Source organism: Colletotrichum aenigma (assembly GCF_013390185.1).
Source record: "Colletotrichum aenigma strain Cg56 chromosome Unknown KSG_Cg56_contig04, whole genome shotgun sequence".
Taxonomy (NCBI): Eukaryota; Fungi; Ascomycota; class Sordariomycetes; order Glomerellales; family Glomerellaceae; genus Colletotrichum; species Colletotrichum aenigma.
Genome location: NW_023500910.1, coordinates 5,752,723 through 5,768,202, shown reverse-complemented (window position 1 = coordinate 5,768,202; position 15,480 = coordinate 5,752,723). Strand labels below are relative to the sequence as shown.

General features: G+C 53.8%; 8 protein-coding genes across 8 annotated transcripts; 7 read left to right on the top strand and 1 right to left on the bottom strand.

The window, feature by feature from the left end:
- Nucleotides 1-80: 80 nt before the first annotated feature.
- SLC7A9 (b(0,+)-type amino acid transporter 1) lies at nt 81-1,808 on the bottom strand (the record flags this gene model as incomplete). The annotated part of the gene is made up of 3 exons (XM_037322630.1): nt 81-674; nt 729-890; nt 942-1,808. The coding sequence occupies 3 exons, from the start codon at nt 1,806-1,808 to the stop codon at nt 81-83; spliced, it is 1,623 nt and encodes a 540-aa protein (XP_037179203.1).
- A 1,202-nt stretch (nt 1,809-3,010) lies between these two features.
- CGCA056_v007380 (uncharacterized protein) lies at nt 3,011-4,006 on the top strand (the record flags this gene model as incomplete). Its single annotated transcript, XM_037322629.1, has 1 exon — nt 3,011-4,006. The coding sequence occupies one exon, from the start codon at nt 3,011-3,013 to the stop codon at nt 4,004-4,006; it is 996 nt and encodes a 331-aa protein (XP_037179204.1).
- Nucleotides 4,007-4,774: 768 nt separating this feature from the next.
- Nucleotides 4,775-5,620, top strand: CGCA056_v007379 (uncharacterized protein; the record flags this gene model as incomplete). Its single annotated transcript, XM_037322628.1, has 1 exon — nt 4,775-5,620. The coding sequence occupies one exon, from the start codon at nt 4,775-4,777 to the stop codon at nt 5,618-5,620; it is 846 nt and encodes a 281-aa protein (XP_037180226.1).
- An 869-nt stretch (nt 5,621-6,489) lies between these two features.
- Nucleotides 6,490-7,376, top strand: CGCA056_v007378 (uncharacterized protein; the record flags this gene model as incomplete). The annotated part of the gene is made up of 3 exons (XM_037322627.1): nt 6,490-6,873; nt 6,925-7,001; nt 7,055-7,376. The coding sequence occupies 3 exons, from the start codon at nt 6,490-6,492 to the stop codon at nt 7,374-7,376; spliced, it is 783 nt and encodes a 260-aa protein (XP_037180225.1).
- Nucleotides 7,377-7,837: 461 nt separating this feature from the next.
- CGCA056_v007377 (uncharacterized protein) lies at nt 7,838-8,926 on the top strand (the record flags this gene model as incomplete). The annotated part of the gene is made up of 1 exon (XM_037322626.1): nt 7,838-8,926. One exon carries the CDS (start codon nt 7,838-7,840, stop codon nt 8,924-8,926), a length of 1,089 nt encoding a protein of 362 aa, XP_037180220.1.
- A 537-nt stretch (nt 8,927-9,463) lies between these two features.
- Nucleotides 9,464-10,027, top strand: CGCA056_v007376 (uncharacterized protein; the record flags this gene model as incomplete). Its single annotated transcript, XM_037322625.1, has 1 exon — nt 9,464-10,027. One exon carries the CDS (start codon nt 9,464-9,466, stop codon nt 10,025-10,027), a length of 564 nt encoding a protein of 187 aa, XP_037180219.1.
- Nucleotides 10,028-10,907: 880 nt separating this feature from the next.
- CGCA056_v007375 (uncharacterized protein) lies at nt 10,908-11,618 on the top strand (the record flags this gene model as incomplete). Its single annotated transcript, XM_037322624.1, has 1 exon — nt 10,908-11,618. The coding sequence occupies one exon, from the start codon at nt 10,908-10,910 to the stop codon at nt 11,616-11,618; it is 711 nt and encodes a 236-aa protein (XP_037180218.1).
- Nucleotides 11,619-12,311: 693 nt separating this feature from the next.
- Nucleotides 12,312-12,989, top strand: CGCA056_v007374 (uncharacterized protein; the record flags this gene model as incomplete). The annotated part of the gene is made up of 2 exons (XM_037322623.1): nt 12,312-12,910; nt 12,983-12,989. 2 exons carry the CDS (start codon nt 12,312-12,314, stop codon nt 12,987-12,989), a joined length of 606 nt encoding a protein of 201 aa, XP_037180217.1.
- Between the last annotated feature and the right edge of the window lie 2,491 nt (nt 12,990-15,480).

Sequence of the window (15,480 nt, the reverse complement as noted above, 5' to 3'; positions counted from 1 at the left end):
GCTGTCTTTCTAGATTGAGGAATTTGCAGAATGTAAAACTGTATCCAATCCATCTCTTGAAACAGAACTGGTCAGTTTGTCTACTCAGTTCTCGAGCTTCTAGCAGCGTACTTCCGTCTAGCCCAGTAGAAGCCCAACCCCACCAGCCACAGCACGATCAAAATGACAGCCTGCACAGGTGCGAAAATAGCACCACGCACAACAACAAACCCGCTCACAAGCGCAAACACAACAGGGATGAGCACAAACGGCTTGTACGGCCGTCGCATCTTGGGCTCGCGCACACGCAGCACCACGGCGCCGAGCACGGTCAGGAAGAAGAAGGAATACTCCCCCAGACCGTTGAACGTGAGTAGGGCGCGAAAGTTGCCGAAGAGGATGTACAGCGCCGAGAGGACGGTCGAGAGCAGCAGCGCGTTGAGGGGCGCGTCGGACTTTTCCTTGGCCGGGGACTCGCCGTCGGAAGAGTCGGCGGGGGAGGCGAGGGCGTCGGAGGTGACGCCGAGGCGGCCGACGGCGCCGAGGAACTTGGGCAGCCAGTTGAAGTTGGCGGCGGCGACGGTCATGCGGCCTGCGACGAAGGAGTTGCCGAGGAGGGAGCCGGCGACGACGAGGCAGATGAGGACGGCAGCGAGGATGCCGAAGGCGGGGCCGAGGAGGCGGTTGATTGCAGTCTGGAGGTGGTTAGCGAGGGGTTGAGGGGTAGGGGAGATGGGTCGTGGACTTACGACGGCGACGCTGTCTGTGGTGGAGACGACGGACCAGGGCAGCAGGATGTAGTAGGCTGCGTTGGCGGCGAGGAAGCACAGGATGATTGTCGGGACGGCGGAGTTGATGGCGAGAGGGAGCTGGCGGGCGGGCTGTTGCAGCTCAGCCGTGACGTAGATGGCCTTTAGATGTTAGATACGGCATGTTTGTGAGATGATGAAAAAAGGACTCACCTTATCCCAGCCAGAGTACGCCCACAAGGCGCCGTAGAGAGCAGCCGAGTAGAACCCGAGCATGTCCCACGCGCCAACCTTGGTCCAGTCAATCTCCTCGCCGCCGGTGAGGACCGTCTTGCGGCTCTCGAACCAGGGCTTGGTGAACCAGTCGCGGCCGCCAATGTCGCGGTCGTGGTCCGCCGCCTGGACGATGACCACGACGAGGCCGGCGACGACCACGGCGGCGATGCTAACGAACTTGGTCACCACAAACAGATTGTTCAGCCGAGTGCTGGCCTTTGTGCTGATGGAGTTGGCGCCGTTCATGACGATCAGGATGAGAATGGAAAACAGCTTGTGCGAGAGGGCGCCGGCCTGGTCAGTCACGCCGCCGGCGGAGTAGATGCTCTCGACGAAGACAATCGACAAAATGGCGAGGGTGGCGGGCATGACGGCGACGATCCATGTCCAGGCGGCCAGAAACCCGAACATGTCGCCGTAGATGTAGCGCAGGAAGGGCTGGACGCCGCCCTCGCCGGGGATGGCGGTGCCCAGCTCGGCCATGGAGGCGGCACCCGTCCAGGCGAGGACGCCACCGACGAGCCAGACGACGAGGGCGGCGCCGGGGGAGGGGACGTTGGTGTCAATGGAGCCCGGGGAGGTGAAGACGCCGCTGCCGATGACGATGCTGATGACGATGGCGAAGGCCTCGACGGCGCCCAGGTTGCGGGTGAAGGTGCCGGCGCCGCGCTCGTCGGCGATGACTTCGGGGGGCAGGACGGCGCGGTCCGGGCCGCCCTCGGTGGCGCCGTACTCCTCGTGAGGGTCGGCCAAGAGCGGCCGCTGCTGGGCGACGTCTTCCTGGGTGGTGTCGTTCGGCGGCATCTTCCTTGCTCGCTGTTGGGTGTGTTTGTGTGACGGGGTTTGCCAATTGGATGAGGTCCCGGGCGATGTTTGAGGGGGGGACGAAGGTAGGTGGTAGGTCCTTTGACTCAGGGAACAGGGATGGCGCCACGACGGTGGCTGGGGGTGAAGGTCCGGGCGCTGGCCAATGACGATAGCGGGATGGACCCACTTTCAATGATGGCCGTTTGTGAGAGACGCGCATCGTGAAATTCCTCGCCAAAGCATGCCGAATGTCGTTTGTTGAATTATCACATTTCGAAAAAGGTTTCGAGGGGATTAGATTACTTTACCCTGGTGTTGATCCGGATTCGTTGCTTTATGAACTCTTAGGTATCAACTGTGTAGGATGCAGCGTCTTTGTTGACAACACGCAATTTTGACGAGGAAGTAAACTTGGTAATGAAGGCAGAGTAGTAGCTTTTAACTGAGTAATGGTCGGAAGAGGGCTGTTCAGAGCGAATATTTTGCATATCGATGGTCACTAATGGAAGGCTTCGTTGAATATGATGATGCAAAGCTTAACTAAGAGGTGTATTGCTACTTATTATTCGTAAGATGGCTAAGTAATTCGCGATGTTTAATGCATATTTCGAAGAATGGACAAATACTAAGGAGGATAACAGTAACAGGAGGGATGGAAAAGACAGAGGAAGAAAATCGGAGATGGGGTGAAGGGCTGGGGATGAAGATGGGGGGTACGGGAGACGGGAGACGGAAGACAGAAACGAGGACCACAGAACGCACGGGGAAGGATCCGGGTAAAGAGACGGGGATGAGATGGTGGATGACGATGAGGATTGTAAATGAGAACGGGAAAATAAATTGACAACAACCTAAACTCAAGGACAAGGGGGAAATAAAGACAAGCACGGAAAGCGGGAAACCCGAGAAAGACAGGACGGCCTTTGGAACATCAATGACATAAGCAAGCTACCTGCCCTACCTGGATTTGGGAGGCAGAAACCTAGGTAGCTGGATACCTCTTGCCTGCTCTGATATTTATGAAGGAAGAAGGGAAGGCAAACCTCACCTCTGACTTTTTGCCATTCCTAGCGGAAGCTAAACCCTCTTTCTCTTCCACGCACCGCCCATACAAACTTCTCACAACACCACCACGACGAAAGGTAGGATGAACTTCCAACTTGAACTGCCTAGTAACTGACCATCGCAGGTCAATCATCATGGAGACCAAACCCACCCCCGCGGAGCTCCTCTTCGCTGCCAATGCTCGAGATGAGCTCCCCAAGGATCAAGAGACCCTCGACGTCTACGGCTTCGCCCGTTGCCGCTCGCTGACCGATGTCGTCCCTCTCTACAACATGTACGACATCCTCTTCAAGTCCAACGGTATCACCCCTCAGACTCTCCACCAGTGGCGCTCCGACACCATCCCGAACTTCATCGGCCATCTCAAGCGTGAGCTGCGCAGCAAGAACAACAGGACGGCCGCGCACTGCTACTCCTGGCTCGTCCTCAACCAACGCGTCTTCGGCTTTGACCCCACTGGCGCAACAACTGCTGCCGGCACCCAGACTACAAAGTCCATGTCGTTTTCCGAGATCGACGCTTACATGAAGAGCCGATGCCCAGACCGAAAGCGATACGAAGAGATGATGACCCAGACCATTCTCAACGATCCAAGCGTCAAGGGAGCAATTGAGACTGGCAAGCTGAATGTCGCCGCCCAGGTGAAGGAGCTCGCAGACTTGGTTTACAGCAACACCTCGTCCGACCCTGCCGGTAATACCAATGGAAGCGACAAACCGGTGTCCCTGGCGGGCACCACAACGGAGATCCTCTTCAAGGATGTTGCCGCCAACCGGGACCCCACCGACCCGCAAACGCTGACCGACTACGGCTTCCGCTGCTGCCACTTCGAATTCGAGCGCCTCAAGCTGCTAAAGACCTACGGCCAGCTTACCAAGACTTGTGGCATCTCCGAGATGACTGTGCACAAGTGGATGAAAGAGGGCCAGAAGAGCTTGGGTCTACAGGTGAAGGCGGCCCTGGCCAGCAACAAGAAGGTTCCCGCCAGTCTCGTCGCCTTCGCCAACGATAATCAGTGGATCTGGGACCACGAGGATGCGGAGGGCGAGATTCGCTCGCTCTGGTCCACCCCTGATCTGGAGCAGAGATTCAAGAAGCTGCTGAATCAGGTCAGACTCATGGACGCTTGAGCTGTTTCCATACTGTCGTCGTCGCCTATCGCCGTCGCCCGGTTCCTGCTGCTGTCACTGTGACTGCCGTCGGCCGTACCCACCATTCGTCAGAGTAGAAAAGCTACTCCGATTCAAGAATTTCAAGGAGTGTACATGAGACCAGTGGCTGGGATGGGAGGCCACCCGTGACTAGGCACGGGATGCAGCATGGCTTGACGACGTCACTTAATCACGGACATGAGGGGGGAAGAGAATCAGGAGAACAGCTACACCGCAAACACGAGCAATACAAAGAGATAGGCATGAAAATTAACAAGGAACTACGTTAAATGACTGCAGGTATTGGTTCATTTCCATTTCATCTAGGGCGAGAAGCATCCCGCAAGCACTCTATCCACTGGGCCACTTTTTCGTTTGCACCCTTTCTCAATTGGGCATGATGTTCAGCATCTCGGCCCCGACAAACAATGCATCCTTGTGCATGGCCGCTCGGCCGCTTGCCGTTTGTCTCCCTCAACCTGATCGACTGAGCTTTCGACGGACCGCCAACATCGTTGCCATGTGAAGCCTCGTCAAAGGGGAGATTCGGCAGCTGAGCTCCTTCCCTCCTGCGTTTCTAGCAGACCGTCGCCCACAATCTCAATCTTCCACCTACCAACACCATCCACAACACAGGTCATCTCTCCGAAAAGCAAACTACTCGATCGCGATCCGGTAAGTTTACCCTTACCGTCTCATCTACTCATCTAACACATCTGACCAGACAGCGATTGCCATTCCGACAAGATGGTCAAGGTCAACTTCGACGCCGAGGAGTGCGTCGCCGACATCCGCAACAAGGTCCAGGAGGTCGCCGACGAGGAGCTGAAGTGCATCGCCAAGGAGCGTGGTCACAAACAGTCTGCCTCTTCGTCCACCCCTGCCGAGGCCCTCCGCGCCTTCATCGACGGCGACATGCCCCCCCTCGACCCCATCATGGCCCAGGCCTTCCGCTTCGACCGCGCGTACCAGGTCAAGGACAAGTTCGCTCTGCTCGCCCTCTACCGCATCCTCGTCGACACCCTGTCCCTCGACCCCGCCGACATCCAGAAGTGGATCGAGAAGGACACCATGCTCGCCCGCCTCAACAGCCTCCACAAGAAGCACGCCGGCGCCCCCACCACGCAGCCCGACCTCGCCGCCGCGCTCACCTGGTTCGGCGCGCACAAGCACATCTTCGACGACCTCAACAGCGACGGCGACAAAGCCGCCGTCGAAGCGGCCTTCATGGCCGCGCCCGCGGGCTCGCAGCTCGCGGAGGTGTCCAAGGAGGTGGCCGGCTGGGACAAGCTCATGGGCGAGGATATGGACGCGCGGGCCGAGAAGGGCGAGTACATTGCCTACATCCTGACGCGCCCGCACGTCGACAACAAGGTCATGATGTTCTACTCCTACAGCGACCAGGGACCGCCCGACGAGGTTAAGACGATGCGCGCGGATGAGGATGGCGTGATGAGTATTGTGCGCACTGACCAGACGTATGCGGAGGCGATCGCTTCGGCGGAGGAGGAGTACCTTGAGGCGCAGGAGAAGAATGAGAAGCGCAAGGCGGAGGAGCAGCGGAAGGAGAAGGTTAGTGAGCCCTTGATGTGAAGATGGGGGAGGCAGTTGGCTTACGTGTGTTGGAGTAGATGAAAGAGGCTGGATGCTGGGTTACTCTTGGCTCGGCTATTGTTGGAGTCTCGTTTGCGGCTGGTGTTCTCGCTGCTATTGTCTCTCACTGAGGGACATGCATGTGAAGCATCTGCTGTCTGGTTTCGAGAATGCAATGGGGTTTTAAACCATTTTACGGACGGGTTGGAGTTCGGAATATCAAACTGGCTAGGGTACAGGTTTCCGTGGCTGGAGCTGGTATATGGCTGGGTTATCATGGTCTCATGAAGGGCTTCTTATCCGATGATGACCTGATAATAAGAGGGTCGAAAATACCAATGAAATGACACCGATAAAACTATCTGTCCCTGTGACAAAGCCATGCCTGTAACTAGTAAAAAAGCTCTTTTCATCCCCCCGCCTGTCAACCTGCACCAAGGCTGCCTCTTATCCAGGCAAACATCGCAAGGCCTCAAGAACTGAGATTTTAAATCAAGGGCAGCCGCGGCTGCCAGGCTTCCCCGAAAGTGAGGTGTCTCCATCTCCTGACCGCCTCGATCGTTGCTGTTTGCAAACGCGCATTGACTAAATTGCTCGAGGCTGCAAGATGCCGCACTCACCTGCACTCTCGCCCCACCACCACCGGCACAGACGCGTTCACGGCTCTGTCTACTTTTCCACGACACCTCCCTCAACCCCTCTTCCTCTTCTTCTCCCTCTCTCCTCAACTACTTCCGAGTTCGTTTCCTCCATCGCTCACCAACGTTCACCCCTTTTCCACTTCCAACCTCTTCCAAAAAGTAAGCACCCCCATCCACCACAACCAACCAGCAACTAACACACCACCCAGACCACCCCGTCAACTCACCATGTCTTCCATCCCCAAGTCCGACGAGGCCCTCTACGCCGAGGCCGCCGCCGAGTGGCAAGCCGAGCACGACGCCGGCCTCGACTCCCTCTGCTCCATGGGCGACGCGCTCATCGCCGAAGTCGAAGCCCACGAGCAGCAGAAGCGCGCCGCCACCAAGCCCGACCCCGCCGCCTCCTGCCCGGTGCTCAAGTGCATCGACTTCGCGAACATGAACACCGCCGACATCCTCAAGGCCTACGTCGTCACCGGCATCGTCCCGGTCCACCCGCAGACCGTCTCGGACTTCGGCTTCAACCGCACCGTCACCCAGGCGGACGGTTTCCAGCTGCTGGATGTGTATCGCCACCTCATGGTCACTGCGCTCAGCGTCACCTCGGGCGAGGTGCACGCCTGGCTGGGCGAGTGAAAGGCTGTGCTGTTGAAGAATGTGCAGGACAAGCTCCGTGCTGCGCTGGAGGCGGGCGGGGGTAGTCCGGAGGAGATGAATCGGCTCAAGGATACTTTCCGCTGGTACCTACCTACATTACCTTCCTTGATATGATGCGAAGTGACACCGAGGACAGGCTCACCCGCAACCGCTACATCTGGGACCTCACCTACGCCAACTCCGAGACGCGCGCCTACATGGACGCGGCCGGCGCCAAGCCCATCAACACCAAGGCCGACTTCCTCGAGCAGGTCAAGCTGATGAGCGACGGTCTGTTCAAAGTCGCCGACAGCGGCGAGGCCAGTGTCCACCACCTCACGGGCCCGGGCGGCATGCCCTTCGCGCCGATTATGTACATGCCCGGCGCGAACCTGGCGGGCTTCGCGGAGGAGATCAAGGCGCAGCAGGTTGCGGCCAAGGTTGCGCGGAAGAAGGCTGCTATGGCGCAGGAGAAGTAGATTCGGGTTCTGTTCTTGGGACGTGTGGTCGGGGGAAGTGGTGAACCTCGTGCCAGGTCTGCTTGGTCATAGTCTTCGTGGTCTTGCTTGATTACATGGTGGACATGGGTATCAGTGAATCGGTTGTAGTACGAACAGAGAACTCGCTAGCATACCTAGCTTTCTAAAGGACGATGTCTACATCATACGTCTCTGTCATTCCTTGCTATCGTCCCATGTCTTCTGGAGCGACTCAACCACCATACCTATGCTCTTCTCACAGTGAATAGGATCACTTTAGAGTAAATCACCCCTCTAAACCCATTCAACGTCACTGTGACTGGCGACTACTATAAATACTAAACCATTCCTCCTACCTTCCCCTCGCCTTTCTTATCCTACACGGCCAACATACTTTCGGGTTCTCCCCTTCTTTCCAAACACTGCTTGCCACCCTGTTGAGCACACCAACCAGCCCCAAGATGCCGGAAATCAAAAACAGATGGAGCGGCTACGATCGAGAAGAATACTATGCCTCAGATTCTATTGGCTCGTACTCGTCAGATGATGATCTCACCGACCTCGAAGGGTTAAGCGTCGTCCAGGAATTCGCCGAGTGCCTCCAAAGGGACATGAATATGACGATCGCTAAAAGGCGGTTGGGACAGACAGAAACCAAGAAGCCAGACGATTGTAGCTCTGATCTTGAGGGTCTTGCGCTGAACACCAGTCCTGCCAACGAAACCAAGGACGAAGACACCCTTGGTTCTGAAGAGAAAGACCGTCGTGAGCACGCTGATTGGACCGCCAGAATCGAACAGGATTTCAATCGCTGGAGCGGCCGACAGCGGTTGAAGGATACAGTCATCGACAAGTCGGACGACCGCAGCTCCCATACCGAAGGCCGTTCGCAGAAGTCCAGTCCCGACAACACCGCCGCCGCCAACAATAAGGTCACAGAGCAGGAACAGGTCAAGGGCCTTTGCACCGTCTGCGGGAAGAAGCGTACCTCCCGAAAGTGCGCCCTCTGCAACGACTTCTGGATCTGCAGCCTGCGCTGCCAAAAGAACTTCGTGCTTGTCGGCGGTCACTTCGCAGGTCCGTTGGCTTCATGCGCCGACCACTTCAAGGAGTGCGTCCTCAACCCCAAGACGACTGCCAGCCTGCTCTACATCTTTGCCGCCGCGGAATGGCTTCCGTACTGTCCGGAAAACTTCCCAGAGATGTACCAGCGCGTGATCGAGGACTACCGCTTCGACATCTTCGAAATTCGTGGCCCCACCAACAGGGACTGCCTGCTGCGATTTTATGGACAGGTGATCGACCATATGGACGTCAGCGCATGCGAGATTCATCTCTGGAGGAAGGAAGGTAAGCTGTTTGAGCGCATTGCGGTGCTGTGCCAGTCGTACCCGAAGACGCATGGCTATTGGGACCTGCAGTGGTTCAAGGAGACAACGCTGTGGGAGAGCGAGCTTAGTTCGACGGTGCGGGCTACGGTTGAGTTTGTGATTGCGCGGCAGAAGCTGGACAGCGAGATGGAGTTGGAAGAGTGGATTAAGAACCGTTGAGACGGCATCACGGGCGGGACGCCTGGTGTGTGAATATTATGGGGATAATCAGCACGGCAGATAGAATGAGCCAGATAAGGCATAGTAAAAGTCAATGGCAATCAAAATGACGAAGACACGTAGTATGTTTGGTTAAGGTCCCGCGCCTGCGGCTGGCGATTCAAGAATATCTTTAATTCTGCCTGGCTGGAACAGACTTTGAAAGAACGGGGAGGGTAACTGCGACCAGGTATCTCATTCCTTCCCATAAGCTAATTGTAGACTGCGGATCTTGCTTGCCATTGAGATAAGAATACTCAAAGGCAAGAAGCAACCGCAAACCTCAGCTTCCTTCCATTGCCTCTTTATTCCTCTTCCACTCCCCACTCTCCGTCTATAAATATCGAACTTCTCCCCCAAAGCCATTCTTCTTCCTCCTCTCTACACTAGACCATCCTCCATTCTCGACTTTCACATTCAACCAAGGTAGTCGCCCCTTAAGCCAAATACCCTATCCTTACCTATCTATCACAAGTACGGAAACTCAGGATGTCTGAAATGGGCGACTATGTGGTGGATAGTGAAGACGAAGTCGAAGTCGTTGATGATGAGTGCATTATTTGCGACGAAGCTACCGCGAGAAAGTGCGCTATCTGCAACGACATCCTGATTTGCAGCATGAACTGTCAGCAAATCGCAGTTATCGACGACGTTAACTCCGATCACTTCGACATGTGTGTTGCCGACACAACCGCCGACACTTTCTACAAGGACGTCCTGAGCAACAGGATTCCAAAAGATGTGCAAACCATCGATGACTTCAAATTCAACTGGCTGTACAAGATTACCGACCGGAGGAAGCTTCTCGAAATCTACACGACGATTATTCGCAAGGCGGACGTCACACCCCGCGAGATGGACATCTGGGTGGCGGAGAAGAAGCTGTTTGAGCGCATTGCTATGCTCGTTTACACCTGTCCGAAGCTTATGAGTCTCGAGGACGTCAGATGGTTCAAGGGAACTAACATCTGGACTTTTGGACTTAATAAGACCACGCAGGCGGTTTTCCAGGACATCATTTCCATCCAAGAGAGATTTCGGCGCGTAATGGAGAGAATATGATTCATCTGAATGATGTCACTTTCTCTCAGAGAAAGAAAGTACATCATGACGAGCCTGGAAGAGAAGAGTGCCATCTATCAGGAAGCAGAAGTCAGCATTGGCCAACGAGAAAGAGCATTGGACCAAGCAAGGTCTCTTAGTGAGCGACCCTATTCGATTCCCACAACTTGACATCATTTACTAACAAGACAGATCCTGCATTTTCAGTTACAGTCGTTGCGCTTTGAAGTTGACATTCCGGCCTTGCGAAGTGGCTTGGGTTTCCCAGAGACAGATTTAGGAGTTTTGGAACATCAAGAGGAATGGATTGGGCCATGGACGGACCAATACAAGGAAGGCTTCGGACAAAATGCATAGTTTGCGGATATTTGCGGAATGAATGATCCGCCTTTCCTAGCTTCATAATAGATTGAGTTTAGCTGAAGCTGGCAGTCGATTCAAGATGTTCATGTTCTAAGCATCAACCTAAAGTGCCAGTAATTGTCTTATATCATGGAGTCTCTTCTTTTGACAGACCTCTGCATGGCCCATATTCAACGTTTGATTGCTCGAGACAGTGCAAGTGCTACTAAGAAAATGCGCTTTCAACTTGGCCTGCCCGCACCTTCCTTCCTACCCGTACCTTCTTCCTGCGGGTGCGTTCCTTCCTACTTCCACAACTTCGCGTGTTCTACTGAACCATTTGAGCCCCACCTTTTTGACTTCACCTTATTATGGCCAGCCTGGATTTCCATGTTCGACTGATTTCCAGATTCTCCCTCAGTTTAGACGTCCGTCTATCAAGCTTTCCAAGTTCTGCCCCACAAACGCAAGAGATCATTCAACAATCTGCCCTGAATCCCACCAAACTCGAGAAACCAAACACGATTTACATCCAGCAATGTCGGCCTCTCCTCCCGACAACGAGTCTCCTCTCGGCCGCCAGTCTTCTCCCAACCGCGAGTCTCTTCCCGAGGGCGAGTACCCCCTCATATTCCACCCTCCTGGTGCCCACCACTTCTTCAGATTGATCGACGCCATCCGGAGCGCGGGCACGTGCGAGGCTTGGACGATGCCTGACTGCGAGGCAGAACGCTACAAGTCGCCGGACCCCTTGGGCACCTGGGGCATCTGCATCGTCTGCAAGAGGCTCCCTACGTCTCGCAAGTGTAGCAAATGCGGCCAGGACTGGGTCTGCTGCAGGTCCTGCGAGAAGTACATGCGCCTTGGCCTTGCCGACAAGCCTCACGAGGAGATGACCGCGCACGTTCGCCTCTGCGACAACCGCTCCGAGACAACCGCCGACATCATCGTCGAGGACGTGACCCGCGGCAGGATGCTCACTCATCCTCAAGCCAGGGAGGACTACGGCTTCAGTCGCTGCCCCGAGCCCTCCGACCGTGTCAAGCTCTTCACCCTCTACCATGACCTCATCAAGAACCAGAGTGTGACCTCCGAGGAACTCAATGTCTGGATGCTGGAGGACACGCTGTACGAGTCCATTGGCGACAAGATCCACGCTAGACCACAGGATTTCAGTCCTGAAATCCGTGACTGGTTCGCGGAGAACAGGGTCGTCTTCGAGAGACCGGCTGCTGGACCTGAGACCTAGGGAGCATGAAGGTGGACAAAACTGCCATTCGAGTTACCTGCTTTACTAATGAATATTTCTAGCCGTATTTCAGCAGCCTTGCGCTTTCAGCACTGTTTGATTGGCACTTTGAGGCGGAAAGCGATAGGCTTTGATACATGGAGACATCAGTAATAGGGAGGCGGAACAAGAGAGGTGGCTCCTTCATGTGGGCTTTGGGCTGGGCTTTGGAAGCAGGCCTTCTGAGGCTCTGAGCTGCCTCAAGTGTGAACATCGCATTGGTAATATTGCTTGGGTAGACAGAAATCGCAGTGACAGTAATTTCATTACAAAAGGACCCATTCTTTTGTGACTGGAAGCCCTTGTCCCTCGATGGAAGTACCTAGCCAACTTGGGACCCTTCTGCTACGTCATCTGCCCTACCACAGCCCAGAAGGAAAGATCAACCCAGACTTCCTTCCTAGCTCAGTATCACCTGCTGACTTCGACTTTCACCTTCACCTGAGAAGTCACCTTGAGTTTCCCCCTCAGGCAATACCCGCCAAACTCACCTCGGTAAATACAAAGGTTTGAGTCTTGAAAAGCCCTGTCGCAAAACTTCTCATCTCAAATTTCCTCCCGTTCATAAGCATGCCTTTCCACCTCTCAATGAAAGGAAAGAAACCTTTAGGGTCACAACACACACGTTTGAGAAACACAGCAGACAGCAACACAATGGCCAACAACAACGGCAATTCCGGCAATGACCCTCTCTCGGACGCAGAGCCTAAGGACCAGCCAGCGCCTCAGGACCAGTCAACTAAAGGCCAGTGCATCATCTCTGGCCAGAACACCATGCGAAAGTGCAACATGTGCTCCATATCTTTCATCTGCACCTCCACTTGTCAGTATGGTCCCGTAATTGATGGTTTGTGGGCGCAGCATTTTAAGCGTTGTGTGGACCAGCCATCCCGAACCACCGCCAACATTCTCCTCAAGAGCATCATCATCAACCAGGTTCCCACTGACCAGAAGACCCTGACCGACTATCGCTTCGATGCCTGTATCAATAATTACAGCAAGAGACAGCTCGTTGCTGCCTACAAGAGTGTGATGCTCTACCATAACATCAGCACACGCGAGCTGGACATTTGGATGAAGGAGAACGTCCCCTTCGAGCGCATGAGCACCCTGTTCTATGTCTACCCTGGGATACTCCTTACCCACGAGCTCAAGTGGTTTTGCAATTGTGCGATCTCAGAGAAGGACGACCTGAGCGGCAGGGTCCGACGCTTGCTCCTGCATACCATTGTGTTACGGTCAGCTATCCGACAGTAGGGTCTGCTAACAGAAGCTGGGGATTGATACGTTCTAACAGTACACTGGGGTCGTGGTCTGGGTCGTAGGTCGTAGGCTGATAGTAGATCGGGTCTTCAGAGGCTAAGGTGATCAGTCTTAGACTTAATAAGTAATTCGCAGTGAAGGTAAGCTGAGAGTATCCGTGAGGATAAATACTAAGTTGATTGCTGAAGAGCTATAGAAGTCTGACCATAAGCTAGGCTCAGGGTCATACTATATATAAGTCTAATTCTGAACATATTCCTTTATACCTTAGGTCGATCTGGATCATTCCGATCCAGAATGATCGTTTAGCCCCTAAGTCGTGTTGGATCATATTGATCCAATATGATCGTTATCTTATCATCATATGACTTAGACCATAGTTCTTCTGTTACCGAGTGAGTCCCTGTTGTTCCTGTGATCCTGCAGTACAAATGTCCTGTCCTAGCCGCCCGACGCCCAAGTGGGGTTGGTCAACTGTTATCCATGCATAACGGGTCGTAACACATTGCTGACAAGGAGGGCAAACGTATGTAAGAAGAAGGAACAATCGATGGTGAGGTTCGCTTTCCAATTCCATATGGCTGCGCTTAACTAACATACGTTTCTAGGACTTGATGGCTACCTTACAGAGTGACGTTGCGGGTACTGTGGTCAGGATACTTAGAGGAAAGGGCGGTTGAAGTGCTGCATTTGGGTGGTTTATTGGTGATTTCTTTGGATGGCAGGGCTGGAAAAGGAGATACCAACGCCCTTGACACAGCAAGACAGGTTCATGGAACAATTAACACAGCCTGAATACTTACCAGTTGCACCTTCCAAATATGGCTGCAGTGAAAATATCTCTTCACTTTTTGTTGATCTCTCGCCATCCCGTCTCTTCCCACTCAGTCAGGAAGGAGATACGATCAAGTGCGCTGCCTTCTACTTTCTCTCTCATGCCCTTCACAGCCCGTTCAAATTATCAACTTGCCACGGATATCTGCTGGTTTTCTCACACATTCCCAACTCATTTTCTCACCTTCATAATTGCTTTGCTTCACTCCACAGGTCTGGTCTTCTTGCTCTCAATATCCCCGAAATCCCTCTGCCATCTAACACACTCACAACAGAACTCAGATCTCACCGCCAACATGCCTCCCTCAACCGCGCAAAAGCGTAAATCTAAACCTCGATCTCACACCTTCGACGTCGGTCTCGTCTCCGCAAACCCAGAAGTCAGACTCCAAGCCCGTCTCCGCGCCTGCAAGACCACCGCCGAAAATCTCTACCACAACGCCCGCGCGGCACGCCTGCCCACCGACCAGCAGACCCTCAAGGACTTTTGCTTCGACAAGCTTACTTTTCACGTTGAGAAGATCGACCTGCTGCGCATCTACAGACTCCTCATCCTGCAGATGGAAGTCTCGTCCGCGGAGCTGAACCTGTGGGCCAAGGAAGGACCGCCCTCGATCGGAAGGAACATAGCGATCGAGCTTTCTCACAAGCCTGACGTCGTCCCTGAAGAGTATCGCGAGTTCTTCTTTAACAACATGCGGATTTGGGACCTCCAGGGCAATGTCAATCTTGGAGAGCATGCTCGACCTGCTCAGCCCCAGAGGCAACAGAGTCCCGTCATCATCATTGATTCGGGTGATGAGGGAGGTACAGACAGCGATGTGGACAAGATAGGAGTTTCGGATGAGCATCACCAGACGGAGCAAGCGTCACCTGTCGCAAAGAAGGCTTCTACTCCCAAGGACAATGGCGTCAAATCTCAGCAGACTGGCCCTAAGAAGAAAGCCACTCCAATTCCCTACAAGCCGAGGAGCAAGATCTTCAAGAAGAAGAGAAATTCGTCGTCATTCAAGTCGCAGGGTGCCCACAAAAGCGGTGGGTTCAAGCCTTCCAAGCGAAAGCGTGACGCCTCTGATACTGAGTACGTTCCATCTCCATCCCTCCTCAAAGAAATTCAACTGACACGAAGGGTGACGCAGTTCGGATTGCAATTCATCGTCGAGAAAGCAGAAGCATGCCAAGACAACTTCTTGAACATACGCTGTACCTCTTAAAACATACACGAAAGATTTGACACACTATGAACAACATATACACACACATTTGGTGAGTCCATATCTGAATCTGCTCATGGTACCGTTACTGATTGATTTCCTTGCCAGCACATCCTGTCTTTCAACATCACCACAACCTACCTCGAACGAGTCCGCGAAAAGGGAATCACATCACTAGGTACATTCTCATGATGCTGGGACATGGATATCGTTTCCAAAACATACCCCGAATTGGCTTGCGCATTCGCTTTATCTGGGAGAATCACCTCATGGCGGTCAATCATCGGCTGAACTCCAATAGCATCTTGATCACAGAAAGGTTTTGGAATGGGAAGTGCATTTGCACTTTGTTTTTAGTTTGCTCTTCGGCCGTCACAACATTAGAAAATGGTTATACCATTTCTGAATAGCCGCATCGCGTCTCGCTCATTTTCCCAGTACCTACGCAAATATGACGATCTAAGCCGATACATTGCACTGGCGCCTTCCAAATGGCATATGCATATCTGATT